At 38.5% G+C, this 25,744-nt stretch overlaps 1 protein-coding gene across 1 annotated transcript in view; it reads right to left on the bottom strand.

Moving 5' to 3' along the window:
* Positions 1 to 2,100: 2,100 nt before the first annotated feature.
* LOC106092368 (E3 ubiquitin-protein ligase NRDP1) overlaps positions 2,101 to 25,744 on the bottom strand; it is a 52,318-nt gene continuing 28,674 nt past the window's right edge. The window contains exons 5-6 of the mRNA XM_013259203.2: positions 13,370 to 13,535; positions 2,101 to 3,481 (exon numbers count right to left, since the gene is read on the bottom strand). Coding sequence (XP_013114657.1) covers positions 3,378 to 3,481; positions 13,370 to 13,535 — 270 coding nt within the window. The 3' untranslated portion in view covers positions 2,101 to 3,377. The remainder of the gene's footprint in view (positions 3,482 to 13,369; positions 13,536 to 25,744) is intronic.

Genomic DNA, 25,744 nt, shown 5'->3' with positions numbered 1-25,744 from the left:
ATTTCGCTGCAAGAAATCTGAAGATATCCACCGGCAAATCTTCAGCCACACTATTCACTACAAATACGCGTGAGGTGAATACTGAGCTGACTGTGATGGTCGATGGAGAAATGATTCCGACCACCAAGTGTCCCAAAATACTTGGCGTCACATTTGACAGCTCTTACACATTCTCCTCACATGCCACAGCAATCTGCAATAAAGTCAAAAGTAGAAACAAGGTCCTCCACTCGCTGGCAGCACTTGGGGTGCAGACAAAGAAACCTTGTTGACCACGTACAAAGCAATTGGCCAGTCTGTGGTAAGTTATGCAGCGCCGGTGTGGTCTCGTCAACTTTGTGACACGCAGTGGAATAATATTCAGATCTGTCAGAATGCCGCCCTCCGAACTGCGACAGGCTGTCTCCTCAGTTCTCATATGGACCACCTCCATCAGGAGACAAAGATCCTACCAGTGCGAAGACATAACTACATGCTGTCTAAGCAATACCTTTTGGGCTGTTATCGCAGAAACCATCCAAGTCATCATCTTGTGGATAGATACCCACCGCCCAGAAGCCTTAAGGTAGATCCACACGATCTAGAGCGTGAGGTTCAGCGCTACAAGAGAGAACCTCTAGATCAAGCGGCATATCAAGCGGGTCTGAACAACATTCATGCAGACACGGTAGCAGACGCGGTAATTGGCTACCGGGTGAATGTAGTCCTTGGAGAACGACCGCCACCCATTGCACCCGAAGAAATCGACCTCCCCCGGCAAACCAGAGTGGTTCTGGCTCCATTACGTTCCGGCAGATGCAGCCGCCTCAATTCCCACAGAGCTAGGATTGATGCCGACGTGCAAGATGTATGTCCCGATTGTAACCAGGGACCGCACGATACACGTCACCTGTTTAACTGCCCGGCCAGACCCACGCACCCCATCTTAGTCGCAGAGTTCCTGGGTCTTGACACTCAACAGAATCAAGCAGACGAAAGATAGGACACAATAAACTGCTACAACAACAACAATACCATGAAATGTACGTTCTTGAATGACATGGTGGAGTATTTCATCGGCAAGGGCTGACACCTCCGTGTACAACAACAACAACAGCCTTGATAGATGCACAAACATATTCTCCGTTTAAACTAATCCTCAATGGAAATGGATATTCAAGCCGGACGAGTTCGGCGAGTATTTACTTGCGCTGTATTATGAAACCTTTTCGCAAAGAAATCTCCTCTTGTATTCTTTTTTCCCAACACATTTTTCTTGCTCGATTGTAGAATTTTTTTCTCTGAGTTTAGTGTTATTTTTTCAGAGTCGTTTTCACCGTATGGTTGACCAAAACGCATATAACACTTTGTTTGCTTATGCTTATTATTCATCAGTGATAATAATCTTAGATACAAAGACATTTCAACAATATTGAGTTCATTTAAGATTTGAATGATTGCTGATACTGTTTTTTACAAGTCTTATATTTGAAATCATACTAAGACTAATAGGAAAAAGCCAACTAATTTCAAAAAAAGCAAAAGATGAAAATTACAATTTATGTCTGTTGTTCTTACTATGTAAACTCTAATACAATATTTAAAAACTAACAAAAGATTTAACAAAAATGTATAAATGTATGCAATAATATTCGTAAAAACACTTAAGGTGTCGAGATCGCTTAAAATAAATTAGTGATACTTAGAGGTGGAATTTCAAATGAAACTGCTATTTCTGTCTCTTATCTATTCTCTTTGTAAAATTATGTAACATAAACATTTTGAAGTATTAAAGAGAGACACGAACAAAAGAAAATAACATGAAAAAATACACTACTAATTTCATTGAGGCCAATTTAGAAATTGAAACGAAACTTAGTGTGTGTGAGGATGAATGTAAAGTCATGGAGGCATATGAATTGTGTATGTGTGTGTGTGTGTGGGTATTGCAGTGTATGACTGACTTCCAAAATGTATCAATGCAAAGTTAAAGTTAAAGTTCTGAAACAAAGCTACCGTGGGCTTTGTTTACACGTACAATACATAATTTATTTTTATTAAAAGATTGGTACCATATTCGGTTTTCGCGGTGAAACTCCATATAAAAAAATAAGCGGAAAATATTGATGAAAAGTGTTTATTTCGCTATAACTAGTTTTTTCATCTAGGGGAAATTTACATTTCACGACGCCCAAAAGTAAAATAAATACATATATAATTGTAACTAAGTGTTTGTTAGTGTAAGTGATCTTGTTCACACGTACTTACTCGGGATGGAAAACAATTTAGTGTTTATGGATGCAAAAATAAGAAAGAATTTGTTTATAAATATAAATATGCTTCTAAAACTAAAAAAAAAAAATAAAAAATGTTTCTTTCATAACAAGCTATTGCAAGGAATCTGTACGAAGTGATAACGATTGCGAAATATAGTGTTGTGCTTTTGGTCTTGCAATTGCAACATTGTTTTCAAACAAATGGAAGATGCTGGCAAGGTTTTTGAAAAGTTGTGCTTATTTAACTTATACCAATGAAAAGCTACAAAATTTAGTTATATTTACAAGTAAAAGCTGCATTCGTTTCTTTTAAAATAGTTTTGTGTTTCATCATTTATTAATTTTGAAGGGGTGGGTTTTGACTGAAATTACAACACATATGAATTTGAGAACGATCCACACACTCACAATTTGTGTGTAACATGTACGTGAGCAGCTTATCAACTGCTTGATTGGTGTCATATTAACTTTTATATGCAAATGGCAACATTTTGGCCAAGAAATCCAAACAAATCAAACGTGGTAATATTGTCAAACCACCGATAGAATGAATCAAGGAAAGTTTTTCAAAAAAACAAAAAACCTAGTACCCACCTAAAAATGTTTAAAATATCAAATAAGTGATAAGAATATTAAAAATGTTACCAAAACATAGTTAATTTGTTGCCCTTTTGTTATCCATTGTATGTGCAAAAGCAAAAAAGCATCAACAATCTAACTGATGATTTGTTGTTTTTATGTTGCGTTAAAAATACTTTACCGATACATTTTGAAATAGTATACAATGTAAAAATGTAGTATTGTGGCGTTTTGAAACACAATACATCGTTCGAATAAAAAGAAACTAACATTTCGTAAGTCACCCTATGTTTGCAAAAAATTAACACAATATTCATATGCATTTTGAATGATAGTTAACATTAAAATCGGTGAAAGATTCAATTTGGTTTCACTGTTCGTTTTACAATAATTTTGAACTTAGAACATGGTACGTACATATATACCTATGCAGGTATTATTACCGTAGTAAGGTAGTGAGTCTGAAGCATTTCAAAGACAATGTATAACATTTCGTTTGAAAAATAATTTTTAAATTTTATATATATGTTTATATTATTTTGTTTATTCTATGCCATGAGCAAATATCATTACAAGACCAGGCTCGACCATTACATCCTCCGACATGTGGGAATTATCACAACTTAAAACCAAAACAGCTTGCTTGCCTGCAAATGAAAGAAGAATAAAACAAACATGTGTAAACCTAGTCGATACTGTATTGGGTTTCAATTGATTGTATTGTAATTGACATCAATTATAATAAAGTAATTGACATCAAAAATAAAAAAAAAAGTTTGCATATTATTTTCCAAATTGGGCCTCATTAAGAACTCATGGAAATTCATTTTTTTTACATAGTAACCGTTGAGTGGAGCGGACATGTTTTAATTTCGCTCCTTGAAGAAAAATGTCCGTATCTGGGAATGGCAAGGAAGCACACCAGAGTTGACTTATGCAGTCATCGATGTCGGGAGTGCATCTGATATGATTTCACCAAATCATCGGTCCCAAGTGGAGCATCTGGTAAACGAACGGCTTTTCGAACTTGGGTTCAACTCTAAAGGGAGTCCACCCATACGAATTATGAGCTGTGTCAGCAGCTCAAAATTCAAAATGTTCAAAAAGTTCGTTGGAAGCATCTACAATACCTGGGCCCTTGTGAGAAAGATGGACATCCCACAGTTCACAAAGGCAACGAAACGCATGATGGACAAAGATTTGGTCGTGGAGAAATGAGAGGCCTTCCACAGGGAGGAGAAGGAGGAATGCACACATTGTGGTGAGCATTCATCAAGTCTCCGTGACAAGTTTGGCTACGACTGAAGGCATGGCGTATTATAGGGGACCGACGACGAGACAATAACCGACTCAGGACATGAGGTATTTTAAGGGTGCGATACAAACTTTCACCACATTTCGTGGGGTAGTACCATTAATAAGTGGGGCCAAGCCCTCTCAGAATTGTTGAATACTAACGATCTAATAGCATAACAACATTGGTAGCACCGCTACCTCTGCTAATAGGATGAGGTTAAAGATGTGACAATATGTTCGGAAAATCTGATCGATGAGGTTCAGGATGGAGACCCTACAGTCTCCATGGAGTTCTCTTTCTCTGACCATCGCTACACTGGTTTTAGAATAGCACAGCCAGCGCCGAATTGTAATGAGTTGAAAACAACTGGATAAAATTCAGAAGACTGATCAGAAGAAGACTTGGGAAGATAATTAAGATTGTCGAAGCATGGAAGACATTAACTCCAATGTCAACAAGATTACGACTGCAATAGTGGGGTCTTTCGAAGATATTTGTCCTCTTCGAGAAAGGAAATCAGCCCAAAGGAAACCTGGATGACCGGGGAGATACGCAACATTGGGAAAGAGGTCCACAGACTTTACAAAAGAGCACGCACACCGTTCACGGCATATAATAAGATTACCAAAGCGGCAAAACGTGTCTCCTGGAAGCTTTACTGCGACCAGGTCGATAGCGTTAATGACGCCCAAGATTATTAAGTTTCTCTTAAAAATCCATGCCCAAACTGAAACTTTAGTAGACGCCATGGGAGTGAGAGCAGAGACAACGGATGACATGTTGATGCTTTTGATGAATACGCATTTTCCCCAGGATACGAAGGGGCTCATGGAGACACCGGAATCTTGGAATAAAGAGGTTGATCGAAGGCTTATCATTACGGAATTTATGGTAAAGGAAGCCTTGAAGAGCTTCAAACCATTTAAGTCACCCGGAGCTCATGGAATATTTCCGGCGTTACTACAGAAGGAGGCCCACTTCCTGGCGCCCCATCTGGCCACAATTTTAAAGTGTGCATAGGATTTGCATATACTCCGAAAGCCTGAAAGAAGGCAAGGGTAGTATCAATACCCAAGCCCGGTAAGGCAAATTATGCGACACCAAAGGCCTACAGCCTTAAGCCTTACGTCCTTTCTACTCAAAGCCAAGGAACGTATTGTGGATACCATGATAAAGAGTAGGACATCCAGCGAAATGCTCAAATACAAACAGCATGCCTTTGTCAAAGGAAGGTCGGTGGAGCACGGGATTGTACATAAAATAGAAGAATCCTTCGATGCCAAGACGTACACACTGGAAGTATGCATTGACATCGAGGGGGTTTACAACATGTGCGGACCGACACACTATGCTACGGAACAGATGGATAAATTGTGGGTCTCATTACATAAATATAAGGCAGCAAGTGGCACAAGGTGGGGCATGTTATCGTCACTCCTATGGGTGACCACCATAAATGACCTATTATGGATGCTGACTCAAGAGGGATTTGAACCCTTCTGCTACGCGGACTATTTTATAATACATCTAGGGGTAAGGAACCGAACCAGCTATGCAGAAGGTCCGAAAGGATCTTACATATGGCACACGACTGTGCTAGACCTAGGGGTCTCAATGTTAACCCAGAGAAGACTGAAATCTGCCTGCTCACGACGAAGACGAAGATGGGCCACTTTGACGCACCACGTTTCCTCAATAGAACGATTTCGATATCTGACCAGGTCAAATACTTAGGAGTGATCTTGGACAGGAAACTGAGTTGGAAGTGTCACATTTAGCAGCGTACCGAGAAGACTCACAGATGTTGGGCATTATGTAGCCGGGCCATAGGCTCGAAATGGGGCCTGAATGCCAGGATAGTCCACTAGCTCTACAGGAACGTGATTAGACCGGTACTTACTTTCGCCTCAGTACTTTGGTGGACTGCGATGGAGAAAAAGTTCAACGTTAGGATAATACTTCTACTCAAAAGAGGTATCGCACTGGGCACGGACTCGGTTATAAAAAGAAGGCCCCTTACCATTGAGCTTAAACTTGAATCGGACTCCAATCATTGATATGTGAGAAGTTTGCCCCTTTTCCTTAATGGAATGTTCATGTGCAAATTTGCATTTGAAAGGGTAATATTACGGGTTCATAGAACATGTCTTGGCATAGGCGGAGCGATAAGGACCAAGCCCATCAGGGCACTGGAGACTATTCTAGTTATCCGACCCGTAGACATACAAATTAAGTGCGAGGTTATACTGCGGCTATGAGACTTAAGGCGATGGGAGAATGGATTGAGGACAGGAGCAGCTCATACCATCGCCGTATAATCGAGGCGACCTGGAAGCAATGGAAGAGCTTTCCGATCGGATACCTTAGACGACACTTGAGGTCGAGTGCGAGGCACTGCTCTCAGTGGCACAGTCTTGGATTGACGGCACCGTAGTATTGCCATGTGGAAGATCATGTTACACGGAAGGACCAAAGCTAGAGGATGCAGTCCTACTTAAGAGCGTTGTCGACGAACCCAGCGAAACGACCGGTTGGACGAAAATCCTATGGGGAAGATGATGAGACAACGGAGCATTTCCTATGTCATTTTCCGGCTTACAAGGCTAACAGACACCGCTACTTAGGTGGGGTCACAATACCAGAGATGAACCAACTTAGGGGCGTGGTATGGAAAACAATTAAGGATTTTGTAAATAGCACGGAATTCCTAACTTAGATTTTCGTGGTTATGTCCATAGTGGCCTTTGGTTGTTGTTGTTGTTGTTGTAGCAGTTTATTGTGTACTATCTTTCGTCTGCTTGATTCTGTTGAGTGTCAAGACCCAGGAACTCCGCGACTAAGATGGGGTGCGTCCACAGGGATCTGGGTCTGAGTCGAGTGGGTCTGGCCGGGCAGTTAAACAGGTGACGTGTATCGTGCGGTCCCTGGTTACAGTCGGGACATACATCTTGCACGTCGGCATCAATCCTAGCTCTGTGGGAATTGAGGCGGCTGCATCTGCCGGAACGTAATTGAGCCAGAATCACTCTGGTTTGCCGGGGGAGGTCGATTTCTTCGGGTGCAATGGGTGGCGGTCGTTCTCCAAGGACTACATTCACCCGGTAGCCAGTTAACGCGTCTGCTACCGTGTCTGCATGAATGTTGTTCAGACCTGCTTGATATGTTGCTTGATCTAGAGGTTCTCTCTTGTAGCGCTGGACCTCACGCTCTAGATCATGTAGATCTACCTTAAGGCTTCTGGGCGGTGGGTATCTATCCACAAGATGATGATTTGGATGATTTCTGCGATAACAGCCCAAAAGGTATTGCTTAGACAGCATGTAGTTATGTCTTCGAACTGGTAGGATCTTTGTCTCCTGGTGGAGGTGGTCCACATGAGAACTAAGGAGGCAGCCCGTCGCAGTTCGGAGGGCGGCATTCTGACAGATCTGAATATTATTCCACTGCGTGTCACAAAGCTGACGTGACCACACTGGCGCTGCATAACTTACCACAGACCGGCCAATTGCTTTGTACGTGGTCAACAAGGTTTCTTTGTCTGCACCCCAAGTGCTGCCAGCGAGTGACTTGAGGACCTTGTTTCTACTTTTGACTTTATTGCAGATTGCTGTGGCATGTGGGGAGAAAGTGTAGGAGCTGTCAAATGTGACGCCAAGTATTTTGGGACACTTGATGGTCGGAATCAATTCTCCATCGACCATCACAGTCAGCTCAGAATTCACCTCACGCGTATTTGTAGTGAACAGTGTGGCTGAAGATTTGGTGGCGGAAATCTTCAGATTTCTTGCAGCGAAATATGAGGCAAGCTCGTTGAGGTAGACGTTCAACCTATCGCAGATGTCATCAATGGGTGGGGGGCCTGATGCCAAGATCGTACAATCGTCCGCATATGATACGATCTCTATGCCGTCTGGAGGAGGTGGGATGGAGGATAGGTAGAGGTTAAACAGAGCCGGAGATATCACCCCGCCTTGGGGAACTCCCTGTTTCACTCTACGGTGTTTTGACTTCTTATCCCTAAATTCCACAAATGACTGGCGGCCACACAGATAATTCGCGACCCAACGTTTAAGGCCTGGCTGGAGGGACGTGTTGGCGATGTCCTCAAATAATTTGGCATGGCTGACCGTGTCGAATGCCTTCGATAGGTCCAATGCCACGAGGACCGTCCTATCACATGGCCTGGGTTGATTGAAGCCACGGCAAATGTGTGTGGTGATGGCATGCAAAGCTGTTGTTGTGCTGTGCAGTCTCCGAAATCCGTGTTGATGCTCGGCGAATGGAAATTCTCCTACGAGGCTCGGGAGGAGTAATGCCTCAAGCGTCTTAGCCACTGGTGAGAGAAGGGAGATCGGTCTGTACGACTCCCCCAAACTCGGGTCTTTACCAGGCTTCAGTAGCGGGATCACTCTGCCCATTTTCCAGACATCGGGAACTATAAGAGTGTTCAATGACAGGTTAAGGACAGTGGTAAGGTACTCAACTCCAGGTAAATCCAGATTCTTCAGCATCAATGTAGAGATTCCGTCGGGGCCCAACGCCTTGGAAGATTTGGCGCCACGGATGACATTCGTAACTTCGCCCACGGTAAATTGTGATGGCTGTTCATCGGCTCGGAGACTACGAATACGGCGAATGGCTCTCCTCCTTGCCCTGTCTCTCTCGGGATGCACGATAAATTGACGGTTGAACAACCTGGCGCATCTCTTCGGATCAGTCACGGTTAACTCGCCAAAAGTGACTGAGAACATAAAGTGGAACTCCTTCTGACTGCCAGTGCGGGACACACACATAGCAGATATTCTATAGTCTCTTCTTCTTCGACATCCTCACAGCTTCGGCATATTGTTACTGGCAACCTCCAGTCTGTCAGCATGTTTCCCGGCCAAACAGTGACCTATCATGACGGACACAATGTCTGAGACGTTTGTTTGTAGACCTCTTAACGTCTAGAATAGGCCACATAATTTTGGAATGGTCACAGCCCCCTCTTTGTGACGATGTATCATTCGCTGTCCTTCGGGTCTGATCCTGAAGACTAAGCTTACATATCGCTAGAGACATACCCACAGATTCTAGCCCACTTCTCTGTTGCATCTAGAGCTTCTTGAAGTATTTCTCTTAGAATGCTGGGAAACTTTCGCCTAACCGCAAGAACCCGTCATCAGCATACGCAACTACTTTTACGCCTTTTTTTTCAGAGACAATAATATGTTGTTAATGGCTATATTCATGTAGAGGAGACAATACATCTCCTTGAGGTGTTCCTCTGCTGGTCCATCTTTTTAGTTCCATAGATCGCATGCCTGCCGTAATGCAGTAAGTTATTAATAAACTTTCTTACGGTAGAGTTGATTCCTAGAAACTCCAACTCCTTCATGATTGACGTCGGTCTAACAATATTGCAAGCACCTTCAATGTCAAAAAATGCTACTATTGCATATTCCTTGACATCGAGAGAACATTCTATTAGCCCACTAGTTCGTGAAGGGCTGTTTCAGTGGTTTTACCTTTACTATATGTATGCTGTTCACGAAACAGGCGATTTCCAGGGATCTTTGCCTTAAGATATGTTTCTTCAAACTCTCAAGAGTTGCCAGCATTAAGGATGGCACGACTTATAGGGCGAAAATCTTTCGCTTCCGTATGGTACAGTTTTCCTGCTTTTGGCAGGAAGTTAAATGACCTTCATGTCCCTCCATCCCACAGGTATATAAGCCAAGGAGCCAGTCTGTCGGACACAGTCTGTTATTCGACCGGTGATATATAATGAGGGCCCGGCGACTTAGGGTTAGGTTAGGTTGAAAAGAGGCTGCATATATTAATCCGACCCATGCCACTATGAACATACACCTAAGCCAGTAATCGGCTTGTTGTGCGCTCTAAAAACTATAAAGTAACATCTAAAAAAAAATGTTAAGTTAAGAATTCCGTGCTACTTACATAATCCTTAATTGTTTTCAATACCACTCCCCAAGTTGGTTCATGTCTGGTTTTATGTCCCCACCTAAGTGCCAGTATCTATTAGACGCGAAAGCCGGGCAATGACAAAGGAAATGCTCCAACGTCTCATCATCTGCCCCGCATGCCCTACACATGCTATCACTTGCCGAACCGATTTTACATAAGTGGGCTCGTAGTTTTATGTGACCCGTTATGATACCAATAGCTATACTGATCTCCTTCTTACTTCCTGGCGACTTAAAGGAGTCAAAACTTTTTATCGCTCAAAGGATTTTCGGCTCAGGCACAATTTCCTCAATAACCTCCGACGAATGAGTACCAGTGACAACCTCTTCTAGAGCCACGTTGTTTGTTGGAGAGTTTCCCGGGAAGTGTGTGTCTAGTGTTTCTTCACTAGTTCTAGTGTTTCCTCACTAGACATTGTCCATGCGTTCTTCGACTTCTGAATATATCCCACCTTAATAGGTCTCGAGGATAGGATCTACCTTAGCCTAGAGGCCTCAGATGTATCCTCCACGGAGATGTAGAATTCTACCCAGGGTTTATTCTGAGCCTTTCTCAGCTCGCCCTTATATTTTCTAAGCTCAGTCTTATGGATGTCCCAATCGTGTAGTGCTCTTGTGGCTCTCGCTCCATTGAAGAGTTTTCTTTTCAGTTCTTCCTTAGACCAACCAGCTCTGGGGTCCACCATGGCGGTCGCTGTTTGCACCTTGGCAAAAGAGTCATTCAGGGCCTTCGTGATCCGCTTGACAATTATGTCTATATCCTCCGCAGTTTCCCCTTCCTTTTCTGGTCTAGAAGAGATAGTCGTGCAGAATCTGTGCCGAAATCTATCCCAATCCGCATTTCCTCTGTTAAGCCGAAGGAACACTTCTGCAGCATTTTCCCCAAAGATGAAACTAATATACCGATGATCAGAGAAGCTATAGTCATCCAACACTTCCCAGTCGCATATCCGTCCACTTGGATCTTACGATACAAAGGTAACATCTAATACCCTCGCCCTGTTCCTTGTAATAAAGCTCGGTTTATTCCCTTTATTACAAATCACCAGATTGTAAATAATAATATATTCGATAAGCAGCTTACCGCTTTCGTTTATATCCGAATTTCTAGAGATGAGCGATGGGTAAATACCCAAAAGGTATTTGCCCGGTAAATTGGGTTGATACCCGGGTATTTACCCATTTATGCCCAAAAGCTGAGTATTTATAATTTTGCAGATATCTTGAGTATAAAAACATTTTCCACACAACTTTTGATGATTTCGTATTCTTTGTATAGAAACCTGACCCTCTGATCTCAAGATATCGGAATTGCCTTGAGGCAATAAAATGGTAATTTTTAATCCGATTTTGAAACAGTGAGTTCTGGTGGACCCTTACCCATTTCTGTCAAATGTGGTCAAGATCGGACCGTATTCGGATATAGCTGCCATATAGACCGATCTTCCGACATAGTGTACTGAGCCTATAAATGGAGCATTTTTTATCCGATTTTTAAGAAATTTTAAACAGTGAGTTTTAATACCCCTACACCTTTTTGTCGAATGTCGTCCAGATCGGACCATATTTAGATATAGCTGCCATATAGACTGATCTCCCGATATACAGTATTGAGCCAATAAGAAGAGAATTTTTCATCCCATTTCGATGAAATTTGGCACAAAGAGCTTTGATAAACCCCTACCCATTCTTGTTAAATGTGGTCCAGATCGGATCACATTTTGATATAGCTGTCATATAGACCATTCTCCCGATTTAGGGCATTGAGCCTATAAAAGGATAATTTTTCATCTGATTTTGACGCAATTAGAAACAGTGCGTTTTGGTACCCTTCACCTTTGCGTCGAATATCGTACAGATCAGACCATGTTTGGATATTTGGACCCAAGCATTGGGTATTTATCCGGTAGAAACCCATTTGTTGTTGTTGTCGAAGCCGCATATTTATGTGGAAGTGGCGATCCTCATCAAGCTCCTGTATTTTTCATCCCATTTCGATGAAATTTGGCACAAAGAGCTTTGATAAACCCCTACCCATTCTTGTTAAATGTGGTCCAGATCGGATCACATTTTGATATAGCTGTCATATAGACCATTCTCCCGATTTAGGGCATTGAGCCTATAAAAGGATAATTTTTCATCTGATTTTGACGCAATTAGAAACAGTGCGTTTTGGTACCCTTCACCTTTGCGTCGAATATCGTACAGATCAGACCATGTTTGGATATTTGGACCCAAGCATTGGGTATTTATCCGGTAGAAACCCATTTGTTGTTGTTGTCGAAGCCGCATATTTATGTGGAAGTGGCGATCCTCATCAAGCTCCTGTAGGTGAACAAGCTCGTTCCGGTCCTCTCCGTTCGATAACCGCTGATTGTCCGCGACTGCCGATGCAGCTACTCCGTATAGAGCATGCTACTATCCGCAACCCGTAGACGTGGACGGTAGGTCGCATCTAAGCTTTTCGTGATAGCAATGAACATCACACAGATCGGACCTCAATGTCAGGCAAGTGTGATGCTCACAGCTATACCATGCCGGGCCCATATCAGGTTGTTGTTGTTGTGGTATCAGTGTGTTTTACACCGTGGCGGCAGTCCTTGGCGATGAAGGATTCCATCGGGTCAATCCGGTACGTACAACCGGCTGCCTCCTATTGGTAGGAGGTATTCATTTTTAAATTGCGGCTTCCGGGGGCTCAAGAAGTCAAATCGGGAGATCGGATTATATGGGAGCAATATCAGCTTATAGACCGATTTAGACCGTACTTGGTACATTTGTCAAGTCATACAGGAATACCACAAAAATTGGGCTCAAGAAATCAAATCGTAAGATCGGTGTATATGGGAGCTATATCAGGTTATAGACTTATATATATATATATATATATATATATATATATATATATATATATATATATATATATATATATATATATATATATATATATATATATATATATATATATATATATATATATATATATATATATATATATATATATATATATATATATATATATATATATATATATATATATATATACATTCATTTTGAAGTATATATATATATATATATATATATATATATATATATATATATATATATATAAACTTCAAAATGAAAAAAATTTCGGCAGAGCCCGGCCGGGATTCCACCTGGACACACGGAGTAACAGCGAGAGCCGTTGCCGTTGTCTAGCGTTCGAAGCCATCAACACAACTTCCTACAAAAACTTCAAAGAAAATTATACATCATTCCTTCGCTACCTGGTACTCGCCGACATATATAATTGTCATAAATACGACGATTATTTTGCCTAGTTTCCAGTGAACTCAATCCACGCGGCCAGCGTCTTTCATGGCAATTTTCCATTAGGTTATCTAAAATATGTGGTGGGCAACCCGATTCTGAAAGAGCGCGCTTTATCATCATCTGAAAATAAATGAAAGGAAAAAGTATATATGTCTGTTATGTCTTAATTCAATCATGAAGTTTCCTTAAAAATATGTACAGTATATAGCGGATATAAGCACATCGTGTATAAAAAAGAAACTTTTTAAGGACATTTTCAAAACACCGTGTCTTTTCTTAGATCCTTCATTGTAAAATGATCTGATATAAGAAACAAACGTATACAAGAAAAATTTTTTAAACAACGAAGCTGATAACTCCACTCCGAAAATTCTCTAAGAACATTTTAATTATGAGAAATCGTTATGGTTTGACAACTTCATAGAAAAAAGAAAAAAAACATATGCAGCCCAAAAGTGTGTTTTCATGTGGATTTTCGAAGAGCAATAATGGAACTATCACAAATTTTCTCATTACTTCGAACATTGTGGGTTTATGTTGTGTACGTATCTGCATGTTTAAAAACTAGTTTCTTATATGCAATAATTCTGTATATCTGAGTAAAAAAATGTATGTGGTAAGATCCAAAGATATCTGGGATCAGATGTAAAAGGTTATATCCTTTAAGATTCAAATAGATCTACCATATCTAACTATATATATTTATATCTGATGCTAAATGTAATTATATCTGGTAGTAGATATAATTCGATATGGGGCCAAATATAATTATATCTGCTATACATAATTATATCCAAAGAGATATGCTATATATACACAAGTAAAAAAAATTGATATGGTCAGATCCAATTATATCTGGCATCAGATATAATTGTATCCGAAAAATTGTTATATATAATTATGGGATACAATTTGATACAATTAAATACAATTGTATCTCGAATTTGTCCCAGATGTAAACGGATCCAATTATATATAATAATATCTAATTGAATCTTAAATCTTAATTTAAAAAAATGACTGTTATGTCATTTACATGAATTTGAGTTTACTTTTACTCTTTGTGTTTGGGTTGCACTCACACCCAATATATCGTTAATGTTTAGAGTATTGAGCCGAAAAAGGAATATTTTTTATCCGATTTCTATGAAATTTGGAACAGTGAGTTTTGGCAGACCCCTACACCTTTTTGTTGAATGTGGTCCAGATTGGACCATATTTGGATATAGCTGCCATATAGACCGATCTCTTAAAATAAAGTACTGAACCCATAATAGGAGCATTTTTTATCTAATTTCGATGAAATTTGGAACAGTGAGTTTTGGTAGACCCCTACACCTTTAATTATATTAATTAAAAATATTTTTTAATATTTTATATTCTGTAACAATATTACATTTAGAAAATAAAACTCCAATATATCACATATTACCAATTGTTAACACCAACATATTGATCAAATTTTAAAAAATGACAAAATATATCACTTTTTGAGAATTAGAAACTTTTTTAGTAAAATACCTAACACTTTAGGATTACTTATAGGAATATATTATTTCCTATATTACGTAAAATAAAACCAGTAAGGAAGGGCAAAAGTCGGGCGGTGCCGACTATATAATACCCTATAAGTACAATGTGGGAGCTATTTCCAATTCTGAACCAATTTTGATGGACCTCGGCGATCAAATATATTCAAATTACAATAAGTACGGTTGAAAAACGACAACATTTTTGCCAAATTACCCAAAATCTTACGTACATATATGTGGGATTTCAAGCAAACTTTTCAGATAATGTGGTAGTCGTCAAGGAAAGCGTTGTGCAAAATTTTGGCAAGATTGGTCAAATAATGCGCCTGCAGCGGCTGTTGGGGTGAAAATCTAGCGATATACGATTTCTACGATATTCGCCAGTAATATCGAGTCATAAGAAAATCCTTCCTGCCGAATTTCGAGAGAATCGGTTAACAAAAGGCCATTTTATTGCAATATTACTGCAAATCGGACGAACATATATATGGGAGCTATATCTAAATTTGAACCTATTTCAAGCAAATTTCTCACATACGAAGTTTTGGGAAGATTGCTCAATAAATGCGCTTGCAGTGGCTCTAGGAGTAAAAATAGGACGATATATATATATGACGATCTAAATCTAAACCGATGTCCATGAAATTCATCAGTAATGGCGAGAGTCAAGAGCAAATCCTTCCTAACAAATTTCAAAAGAATCGGTTAACAAATGAACATTTTATTGCATTATTACTGCAAATCGGACGAACATATATATGGGAGCTATATCCAAATCTAAACCGATTTCTATGAAAATCGCTGGTAATGTCTGGAGTCATAAGAAAATCCTTCTGTCAAATTTCGAGAGCATCGGTTAACAAACGACCATTTTATTCTAGTATTACTGCAAATCGGACGAACATATACATGAGAGCTATATCCAAATCTAAACCGATTTTTTCCAATTTCAATAGGCTTCGCCTCTACCAAATTTTAAGACGACCGGATGAAAACTGCGACCTGTACTTTATACACAAATTAACATGGACAGACGGACATAGCTAAATCGAATCAGAAAGTGATTCTGAATCGATCGGTATGCTTATCAATGGGTCTATCTCTCTTCCTTCTGGGTGTTACAAACAAATGCACTAAGTTATAATACCCTGTATCACAGTAGTGGTGTAGGGTATAATAAAATGTGAGTAACTCTAAGTTAAAACACTGAAAGAACTAAATTCAGTTATTTGTAGCGCAAGATGTACATATATAAATATATCTTGTGCTATTTATTATTAATTTAATATTTAATAATATTTATTAATTATATCTAAGGCCACATATAATTATATCCGAGACAAGATAAATTTATATATAGCATATCTCTTTGAATATAATTATATATAGCAGATATAATTATGCCTGGTAACATACCCAATTATATCTACTACCAGACATAGTTATATATAGCATCAGATCAGATCGAACTTAATCTTATCGCAGATATATTTGGATCTGACCATAGTAATTTTTTTACTCAGGCATGATTCAAACACAGCCTTCTGCCTCACTCTACCACCATTGCCCGAAATATTAACGAAATTAACAACACGTGTTATAATGATATTTTACCTGAATTAAGTTCGATTAAAACGGTTGGTTTTGGACTTACGACTATTCTATGATCAGAAATCCACTTGCGTAAGTCCTTCTTAGCGCTAGCCATCCATTTTCTGAAAAATGATGAATTACATATGAACTCGAAATGAGTTCGATGGGAGGTAAAAGATGTACAAGTAATAAAATTTATATTCTGCCAATTTAATTCACTTGCGTAAGTCCTTCTTAGCGCTAGCCATCCATTTTCTGAAAAACGATGAATTATATATGAACTCGAAATGAGTTCGATGGGAGGTAAAAGATGTACAAGTAATAAAATTTATATTCTGCCAATTTAATTTCTCTTTGTAAGTGAAAATATTTTGAAAAAGCTGAATAACCTATGAAATAAATTTAATTGTACGCTAGACAATAACGCAATGATTGTGACTGAACGTGCATCTAATATGAAACCGGCTTTTCGCAGCTATAATCAAATTTTTGAGTTGCTCACTTATTTCATAATGTTGTGGGAAAATCTATCGCAGATGTAGCTGCTACTGAAAAACTTTGCAATTCATGTTCAAAACTTCTAAAATTTTTTTAAGAAATCTGCCTTAAACTCAAATCTAACGTCATCATTAAAGTAATTGCCCGGCTTTCGCGTCTAACATATACTGGCACTTAGGTGGAGACACAATACCAGACATGAACCAACTTAGGGGAGTGGTAATGAAAACAATTAAGGATTTTGTAAGTAGCACGGAATTCCTTACTTAAAATTTTTTTTTTAGAGGTTACTTTATAGTTTTTAGAGCACACAACAAACCGATTACTGGCTTAGGACTACGTCCATAGTGGGAAGGGGCGGATTAGTATCTGCACCCTCTTGTTACAAGAAAAACAAGAAATGTACTGTATATTAAATATTAATTTAAATGAAATCAACTGCCTCATAGATATTTGTTAAAAATTTAAAGAAACATTTTGCAAGGGGAATTCTACCCTACAATTCATCTGGTTATAGTCTATATACAAAGATTAAAAAAAAACATGTCAAACTAATCTATCAGACGCAATAATTGCAAAAGATTTAAAAGAATAACTAATTTTTAACTTGGATGCAATAATGTTAAATAAATAATTGACCAATTTCCCATAAAAAAAGCCTGTATTTATTTGCAAATACCAATAAGCCTTTTCAGTTTGAAGATGACGAGAAAGAAATAATTAAAAATGAATGTAAACGCATAATAAAATCAATTGCCACTACCTGTAAATGAATATCTATATCTTGTTTCGTACTACAAAAGCAGACGACAAAAATAAAGGGTGATTTTTTAAGAGCCATAGGAAAGTTTTTCGAAAAACAAAAAAAAAAAACAAAAAAAAACAAAAAAAAACAAAAAAAAACAAAAAAAAACAAAAAAAAAACAAAAAAAAAAATTCAGAAAAATTCATGAAATTTTTATTAGAATCGATAGTTCGGCTCACATAATTTAATGTTTAAAGATTATTTCATGCAAATGTTGACCGTGACTGCCTCTCAAATGGTCCATCCGCTTAGTCCAATGCGTTAATTGAAGCGGGGTTGTCTGTATAGACATGAGCTTTAACATAGCCCCCCAAAAAATAGTCTAAAGCCGTTAAAACGCATGATGTAGGTGGCCAATTGACCGGTCCCGAACGTAAAATAAAATATTCACCGAACTCGCCTCTCAATAAGTTCATAGGTACGCGTGCCGTGTGGCATGTGACACCGTTTTGTTGAAACCACATGTCATGCAAGTCATGCTCTTACATTTTGGACAAAAAAGTTGGATATCATCTCACGATAGCACTCATAATTCACACTTACGTTACGATTCCATTCATCTTTGAAGAAGTACGGTCCAATGATGCCACCAGCCTATAAGTCGCACCAAACTGTGTCTTTTTCTGGATCCATTGGTGGCTTTTGCATGCTTAAATTATAGACCAAACTGAAGATGTTCGACAGTGAAACAAAACACGAAACGTGCGTGCACTGCTAGAACAACGAAACGTGTGTGAGCTCTTTAAACCAGTGTTGCCAAAAAGATAAAACTAAAATATCACCCTTAACTTTGTCTGAAGCAAAAAGTACAATACATGCATTGTTCAAAGTGCACTCACTGAAATCTTAATCAATCTATTTTTGCATTCACTCATCTCGTTGCCTAAATGTCTTATTATCTATTTTACTCAGTTCTCAATTGTCGCATACAATGTTGTATTTTTAAACGAAGAGTTCAGTTCTTGAAATACTCTACGATTGTTAGTGTGTCTCGAAAGCAGAAATGAATGGTCTTGCGCAAGCCTTTGATCAACATGTAAAAAGGTAATAAGGTTGGTAGTATGTTAACTACCATTTATGTATAGTGTGTCATCGCCAACAACAAGGGATGGTGTTTTTGCCACATGTCTATATGTGGAGTTGGCGATCCCCGTCTAGCTCCTATAGGCGAGCAAGCTCGTTCAGGTTCAAAGGACAGATCAGGCCATGGGCTATTTTTAGAGGCGCTAATTACTCGCCTTGTCATATCGAGCATCATCGGCACTCAGTATATATGCTTTAGCCGGTGCCGCTAGGCCTCTCACTGAGACTCTCCGCTTGATACCGCTGATTGTCCGCGGCTGCAATTGCAGCTACTCCGCATTCCACTATCCACAACCTGTGGACACGGGAAAGGAAGTGTTCCGGATAATCGAGTTAAATTTTTTACTCTTTTTCACATAGATATTTGTTTTTTTTTATTTAATGTGCACACTTAGAAAATATAATACCCACCACCATAGGATGGGGGTATACTCATCTAGTCATTCCGTTTGTAACACCTAGAAATATTCGTCTAAGACCCCATATTGTATATATTTTCTTGATCGTCTCGTCGTTCTGTACTGATCTAGCCAAATCGGTCCATAACCTGATATAGCTCCCATATAAACCGATCTCACGATTTGAGCCCCTGGAAACCTCAATTTTTGTCCGATTTGGCTGAAGTTTTGCATGTGGTATTCCTGTATGACTTCCAATAACTGTGCCAAGTACGGCCCGAATCGGTCTGTAACCTGATATAGCTCCCATGTTAACCGATCTATCGATCATCCTTGTTCGGTTCCTAGAAGCTTTAATTTTTTGGTATGTGGCATAAAATTATGCCCTACAATTTAATTTATTTTGTATAAATTTTTAGCAAAATCCACGATCCCAAGATTCGGCCCGGTCGAACTTAGCAACGCTTTTACTTGTTTCTTCCTAACCTTTGTAGTTTCTGCCAAAAGCATTTCTTGTATTTAATACCCACCACCATAGGATGGGGGTATACTAATCTAGTCAATTCGTTTGTAGCACCTCGAAATGTTCGTCTAAGACCCCATAAAGTATATATATTCTTGATCGTCTTGTCGTTTTGGGTTGATCTAGCCATGTCCGTCCATCCGTCTGTCGAAATCACGATAGAGCTCGAACGCGTAAAGCTAGCTGCTTGCAATTTTGCACAGATACTTAATATTGGTGTAGGTCGTTGAGGATTGCAAATGGGCCATATCGGTTCAGATTTAGATATAGTTCCGATATAAACCGATTTGACTTCTTGAGCCCCTGGAAGCTGCAATTTTTGTCCGATTTGCATATAGTGTTCTATTACGACTTCCAACAACTGTGCCAAGTACGGTTCAAATCGGCCTATAACCAGATATAGCTCCCATATAAACCGATCGCCATATTTGGCTCCTTGAGCCCCTGGAAGCCGAAATTTTTGACCGATTAGGCTGAAATTTCGCATGCGATGTCCAACAACTGTGCCAAATACGGCCAAAATCAGTCTATAACCTGATATAGTTCCCAAGTAAACCGGTCTCTCGACCATCCGTGTTCGATTCCTGAGCTTTAATTTTTGCTGATTTGACAGAAGTTTGATAAGTAGAATAAAATTATGTCCTATCTATCCTACATCTATTTTGTATAAACTTTTAGCAGAATCCATGGTTCCCAAGATTCGCCCCGGCTTAGCACGCTTTTACTTGTTGAATTTTATCTTGTTCCGTAATGTTCGAGGATGCAGGATATTCCAAAAAGTTGAGCAAGGTGCTGGATGCAATTATGGCATCTTGCAATATCGTTTTTGTATCAATTACATCATCTTCATCAGAATCAGGAGAGCTTATCTCTGTTTCATTTTCATCATTATGACTTGTCATACGTATATGTTCTTCATCAGACAAAAGTGGAAATGAGGGCATATCGTTATTAGTGCTCTTTTACTTAAATACAAATGCAACAACAACACACGCTACTAGTATTGGTGGCGATGACTTGCGATGTTGAATCAGTAAGCAACGCATGGTGTTAAAAAAAATGTGTGTCGTCAAATACGAAGACCGAATAAATTTGCCATCACATTCGTAAATATCTAAATACGAGTTTATACATGTATTTGGCGATTTATTTATAACAGTTCTGGCGTTTAAGTAAAAAAGCAAGACATGAGTTTTTTGAGATTCATTTTATAGGTTTATAGATATGATTAAAATGTCAGTTTAGATAAAGTGGATTTTTTTAAATTTTAGAATTTTATTGAATGTCTGTACCACGAGACATAAAATCTTATAATTACAGTACAGGATGAATTATGCCATGAATTATCCGAATTAACTAGTTTACATATGTATATAATTAAGTTCAAATTATTTAATTAAAAATAATAAATATAATTTAAAAAGCAAACAAAAATATGTAAAACAAAATAAAAAAGGAATTTGAAAACAAGATTTAAAAAGAAAAGGAATGTACTAAAAATTAAAAGAAAATTGGCAAGTTATATTGTTATTAAAATAAGTGAGAAGTTTCTTTTCAAAAGCAAACACGTTCCTTATGATTTGTATTGAGATATTTGGGTTTTCATTTTGCAATAATCTTTTGTAGGAATATTAGTGATCTAATTCGGAGAAGAATATTAAAACCAACCCCATAAAAAGCATTTCCAAGATGAGAAACATGCTGAGTTCTCCTTCGTCCATAGACATAACGCAAAATTTTGTTAAACGATACGTTTAATTTTCGCTGGATTGATGAGTCGCAATTAGCGAAGAGTTCACCTCCTTATATTAAACCGGGAACCAGGAAGGATTTCGCTAAAAAGGCTCGGATTTGAATTGGAGTGGAGGGGTGTGTGGCCCATAGTGCACGCAGCTTCGCATATATTTGGCCGACAATGACATTCACATGGTCAGACCAACATAATGTCTTGTTAAAGACAACACCTAAGTTCCTTGCACTAGAAACAATATAAATATTCTGATTATTTATGACTTTATCCGGATCTTGTATTGAGAAGTGCTTATTTTTATGGATTATAAGACATTTAGACTTCTGGGGATTTAAAAGAAGTCCATTCGCCGTAGCCCACTCATATACATGAGAAAGGTCTTTGTTGAGTTTCGTTATGCATTCAAAAACCTTATGCACGGAACCACTTATATATATTTGTACGTCGTCTGCAAACATCATAACTTTGCTGTGAATTATTTGAAGTGGAAGATCATTTGCGTATAACGAAAACAGTAACTGTCCGGTTATCGAACCTTATGGAACTCCTTTAGGCCCTAGCAAGGATCTAGATCTCGTGTTGCCTACGCACATGGATTGAAAACGGTTACTGAGATAAGATACTATAAGGCTGGTCGATGTATAAGAGAACCAAAAAAAAAATCCGTAATTTCATGTGATTAAAATGATCAACAGTATCAAATGCGTTAGAATGATCAAGCAGCACGAGAAGCCTAAACTCATTGTCATCAATGGCATTTATTATTGGATTAGAAACCTCAACCAATGCGCTAATACAGCTATGAACGGCGCGAAATCCCGCTTGTCTATCAGTCAACAAAAACCCACTGAGAAGGTATGCCAACACTTGTGTATGTATTGTAGAATCTTTTCGAAAACTTTTGATATATGTATATGACAGAATTAAAATGGGACGAAATTCATTCTTTGATTTTGGAATTGATATAATTTTGGCGTGTTTCCATTTGGTGGGATATATGCTTGAGATCAGTATAGAAGTGAAGATGTGTGTTGAATAAGGTAGAAGTTGAGGTAGCACAATCCTTAAAAACTTAGGGTCAATATCATATTACTACAATTTAAGAGTTTCATTCAAACAGTATTATTTTTGTTTATTCATTAAAACACTACTATTTGTTTTCATTAGTTGATGACGTGGCAAGCGAGAGATGGAGAAACATAGAATCAGAAGAGCGGAAGATAAAACCAAGTAAGGATGCCATATGTCAATAAAACAAATGTTTTATTTGAATGGAAAAACGGGGAAAAGGCGCCCTAAGGGAAACATTTTGGTAAAAATAGTGAACATAGGGAAAAAACAAAAAAAAAAGCGCCGCATTAAAAATTGGTGAAAAGATTTTTTTTCATTTTTCAAGTTTTTTGCCTGTTAGGGCGAGATCATTAAAGACGAGCTCAATGATCGGAGATGCAAATGGAAAAGGAAAGCCAAAGATAGCAACACACACCAAGTATAAAGTATTTATCGTATTAAACATAAAAACAACTCAATTGCTCCCACTATTTTAGTCAAATGGACTTCGCCTTATGAGAAAAACTTCATTTTAAAAACTATCGCCATAATCAGAAGGATATTATTCGCCTAAGTATGCTGGGTTTTAACAACAATGGTCCGGTATATATAAACGAAAATATAAAAAGAAACAAGTAAAGGCGTGCTAAATTCGGCCGGGCCGAATCATATATACCCTCCATCATGGATCGCATTTGTCGAGTTCTTTTCCCGGCATCTCTTCTTAGGCAAAAAAGGATATAAGAAAAGATTTGCTCTGCTATTAGAGCGATATCAAGATATGGTCCGGTTTGGACCACAATTAAATTATATGTTGGAGACCTGTGTAAAATGTCAGCCAATTCGAATAAGTATTGCGCCCTTTGGGGGCTCAAGAAGTAAAATAGAGAGATCGATCTATATGGGAGCTGTATCGGGCTATAGACCGATTCAGACCATAACAAACACCTATGTTGATGGTCATGAGAGGATCCGTCATACAAAATTTCAGGCAAATCGGATTATAATTGCGACCTCTAGAGGCTCAAGAAGTCAAGATCCCAGATCGGTTTATATGACAGCTATATCAGGTTATGAACCGATTTGAACCTTATTTGACACACTTGTTGAAAGTAAGAATAAAATACGTCATGCAAAATTTCAGCCAAATCGGATAGGAATTGCGCCCTCTAGAAGCTAAAGAAGTCAAGTCCCCAGATCTGTTTATATGACAGCTATATCAGGTTATGAAACGATTTGAACCACACTTGGCACAGTTGTTGGATATCATAACAAAATACTTCGTGCAAAAATTCATTCAAATCGGATAAAAATTGCGCCCTCTAGAGGCTCAAGAAGTCAAGACCCAAGATCGGTTTATATGACAGCTATATCAGGTTATGTACCGATTTGAACCATACTTGGCACAGTTGGATATCATAACAAAATACGTCGTGCAAAATTTCATTCCAATCGGATAAGAATCGCGCACTCTAGAGGCTCAAGAAGTCAAGACCCAAGATCGGTTTATATGGCAGTTATATCAGGTTATAGACCGATTTGAACCATACTTGGCACAGTTGTTGGATATCATAACAAAACACTTGATGCAAAATTTCATTCTAATCGGATAAGAATTGCGCACTCTATAGGCTCAAGAAGTCAAGACCCAAGATCGGTTTATATGGCAGCTATATCAAAACGTGGACCGATATGGCCCATTTACAACCGACCTACACTAATAAGAAGTATTTGTGCAAAATTTCAAGCGGCTAGCTTTACTCCTTCGGAGACTATAGAACACCTTCTGTGTGCGTGTCCCGCACTAGCAGTCAGAAGGAGTTCTACTTTAGGTTCTCATTTCTTTTGAGGATGGCGATCTGGATGGCTTTTACGGCGATCTGGATGATTCAACGGCTGCTCCTACGAGCAGCCAATAGAAAAAGAAAACAATTGGCTTCAGCAAAAAAGTATTAAAATATGCCTAAATCATTTTGGAATAAAGTTATTTGAACAGATGAGTCAAAATATGAACTAAAAAATTGCAAAAATCGGAAAAGAGTGTGGTGTGAACCAACACAAAGGCTAAAATCGAAAAACCTTATAATACTGTATGACTTAGTGGAGGAAGCCTCCTCTTCAGGAGTTGGTAGGCTCATAAAAATGTACTCTAAAATGACTGGAGAGCACTATGTAAATATTTTGGAAGAAAATCTTTATAGCAGTGCGGAGGAAATGGGTTTGGGGGAGTTCATACGAATCCATTTACTCAAAATGCTTGATGACACAAATCAGGACATACATTTAGATCAAATGGTAGATGAGACATAGCATATTATAGACCTGAAAGCAGAAAACAAAAGAATACCTAAAAAAACATTCTGAATTTTGGAGACCCGCGCTACGTGAAATTTTGTCTATTTCACAAAGACAACTTCTCTATCAGCACAAAAGGTGGCAAGCTGTCAAAAATCTTTAAAGACGAAAAGGGCAAGAAATTCGAACTGAAGAAAATATTTAATATAAATGAAGTATCAACCACCAGAAATGTACAGTTTTAAAACCTTCGGAAGTTCACCACCCTGAAGATAAACTCTAGCCCGTTCGTTTACAAATCCAATATGACAATAATATCAATTTTAACGTGGCACAGCATCGGAAAACCAAAAGCCTTGACAACTCAAGACAGCGCCTACGATGCAAACACCAAGATTAATCTACTGACCAAGTTCGACTGCAACGTGACAATAGGTGACGTTACAAAGTCCTTACATTGTTATATCACAGATATAGAAAAGCCATACATCATAGGAATCGACTGGATCCAATCTTTCAAAATCCAGAAAATACCCTTTTTCACATTTTTTGAATTCCAAACTGTATAACTTTTAACTAAATTATCAAGTATTGACACTTCTGCCGCAAAGTCCTTGTAAATATTGTCACGAATCCAAATCATGCATAAAAAGGAAATCGAGCCACAAATGCCTTCGTCAATTGGTCTCGGTCAAAATTGTAGAAAAGTCGAATATCCCCCAAACCATTGGAGATATTGTAGACCTCAGGCGGACTTTTTTGTAGGGATTTTTGAGCACTGTCCAGCAAAAAAAAATTGAAA

Source organism: Stomoxys calcitrans, chromosome 1, assembly GCF_963082655.1.
Source record: "Stomoxys calcitrans chromosome 1, idStoCalc2.1, whole genome shotgun sequence".
NCBI classification, from domain to species: domain Eukaryota; kingdom Metazoa; phylum Arthropoda; class Insecta; order Diptera; family Muscidae; genus Stomoxys; species Stomoxys calcitrans.
Note: the sequence above shows the minus strand (reverse complement) of the source record. Positions and strands in the feature narration are given on the sequence as shown.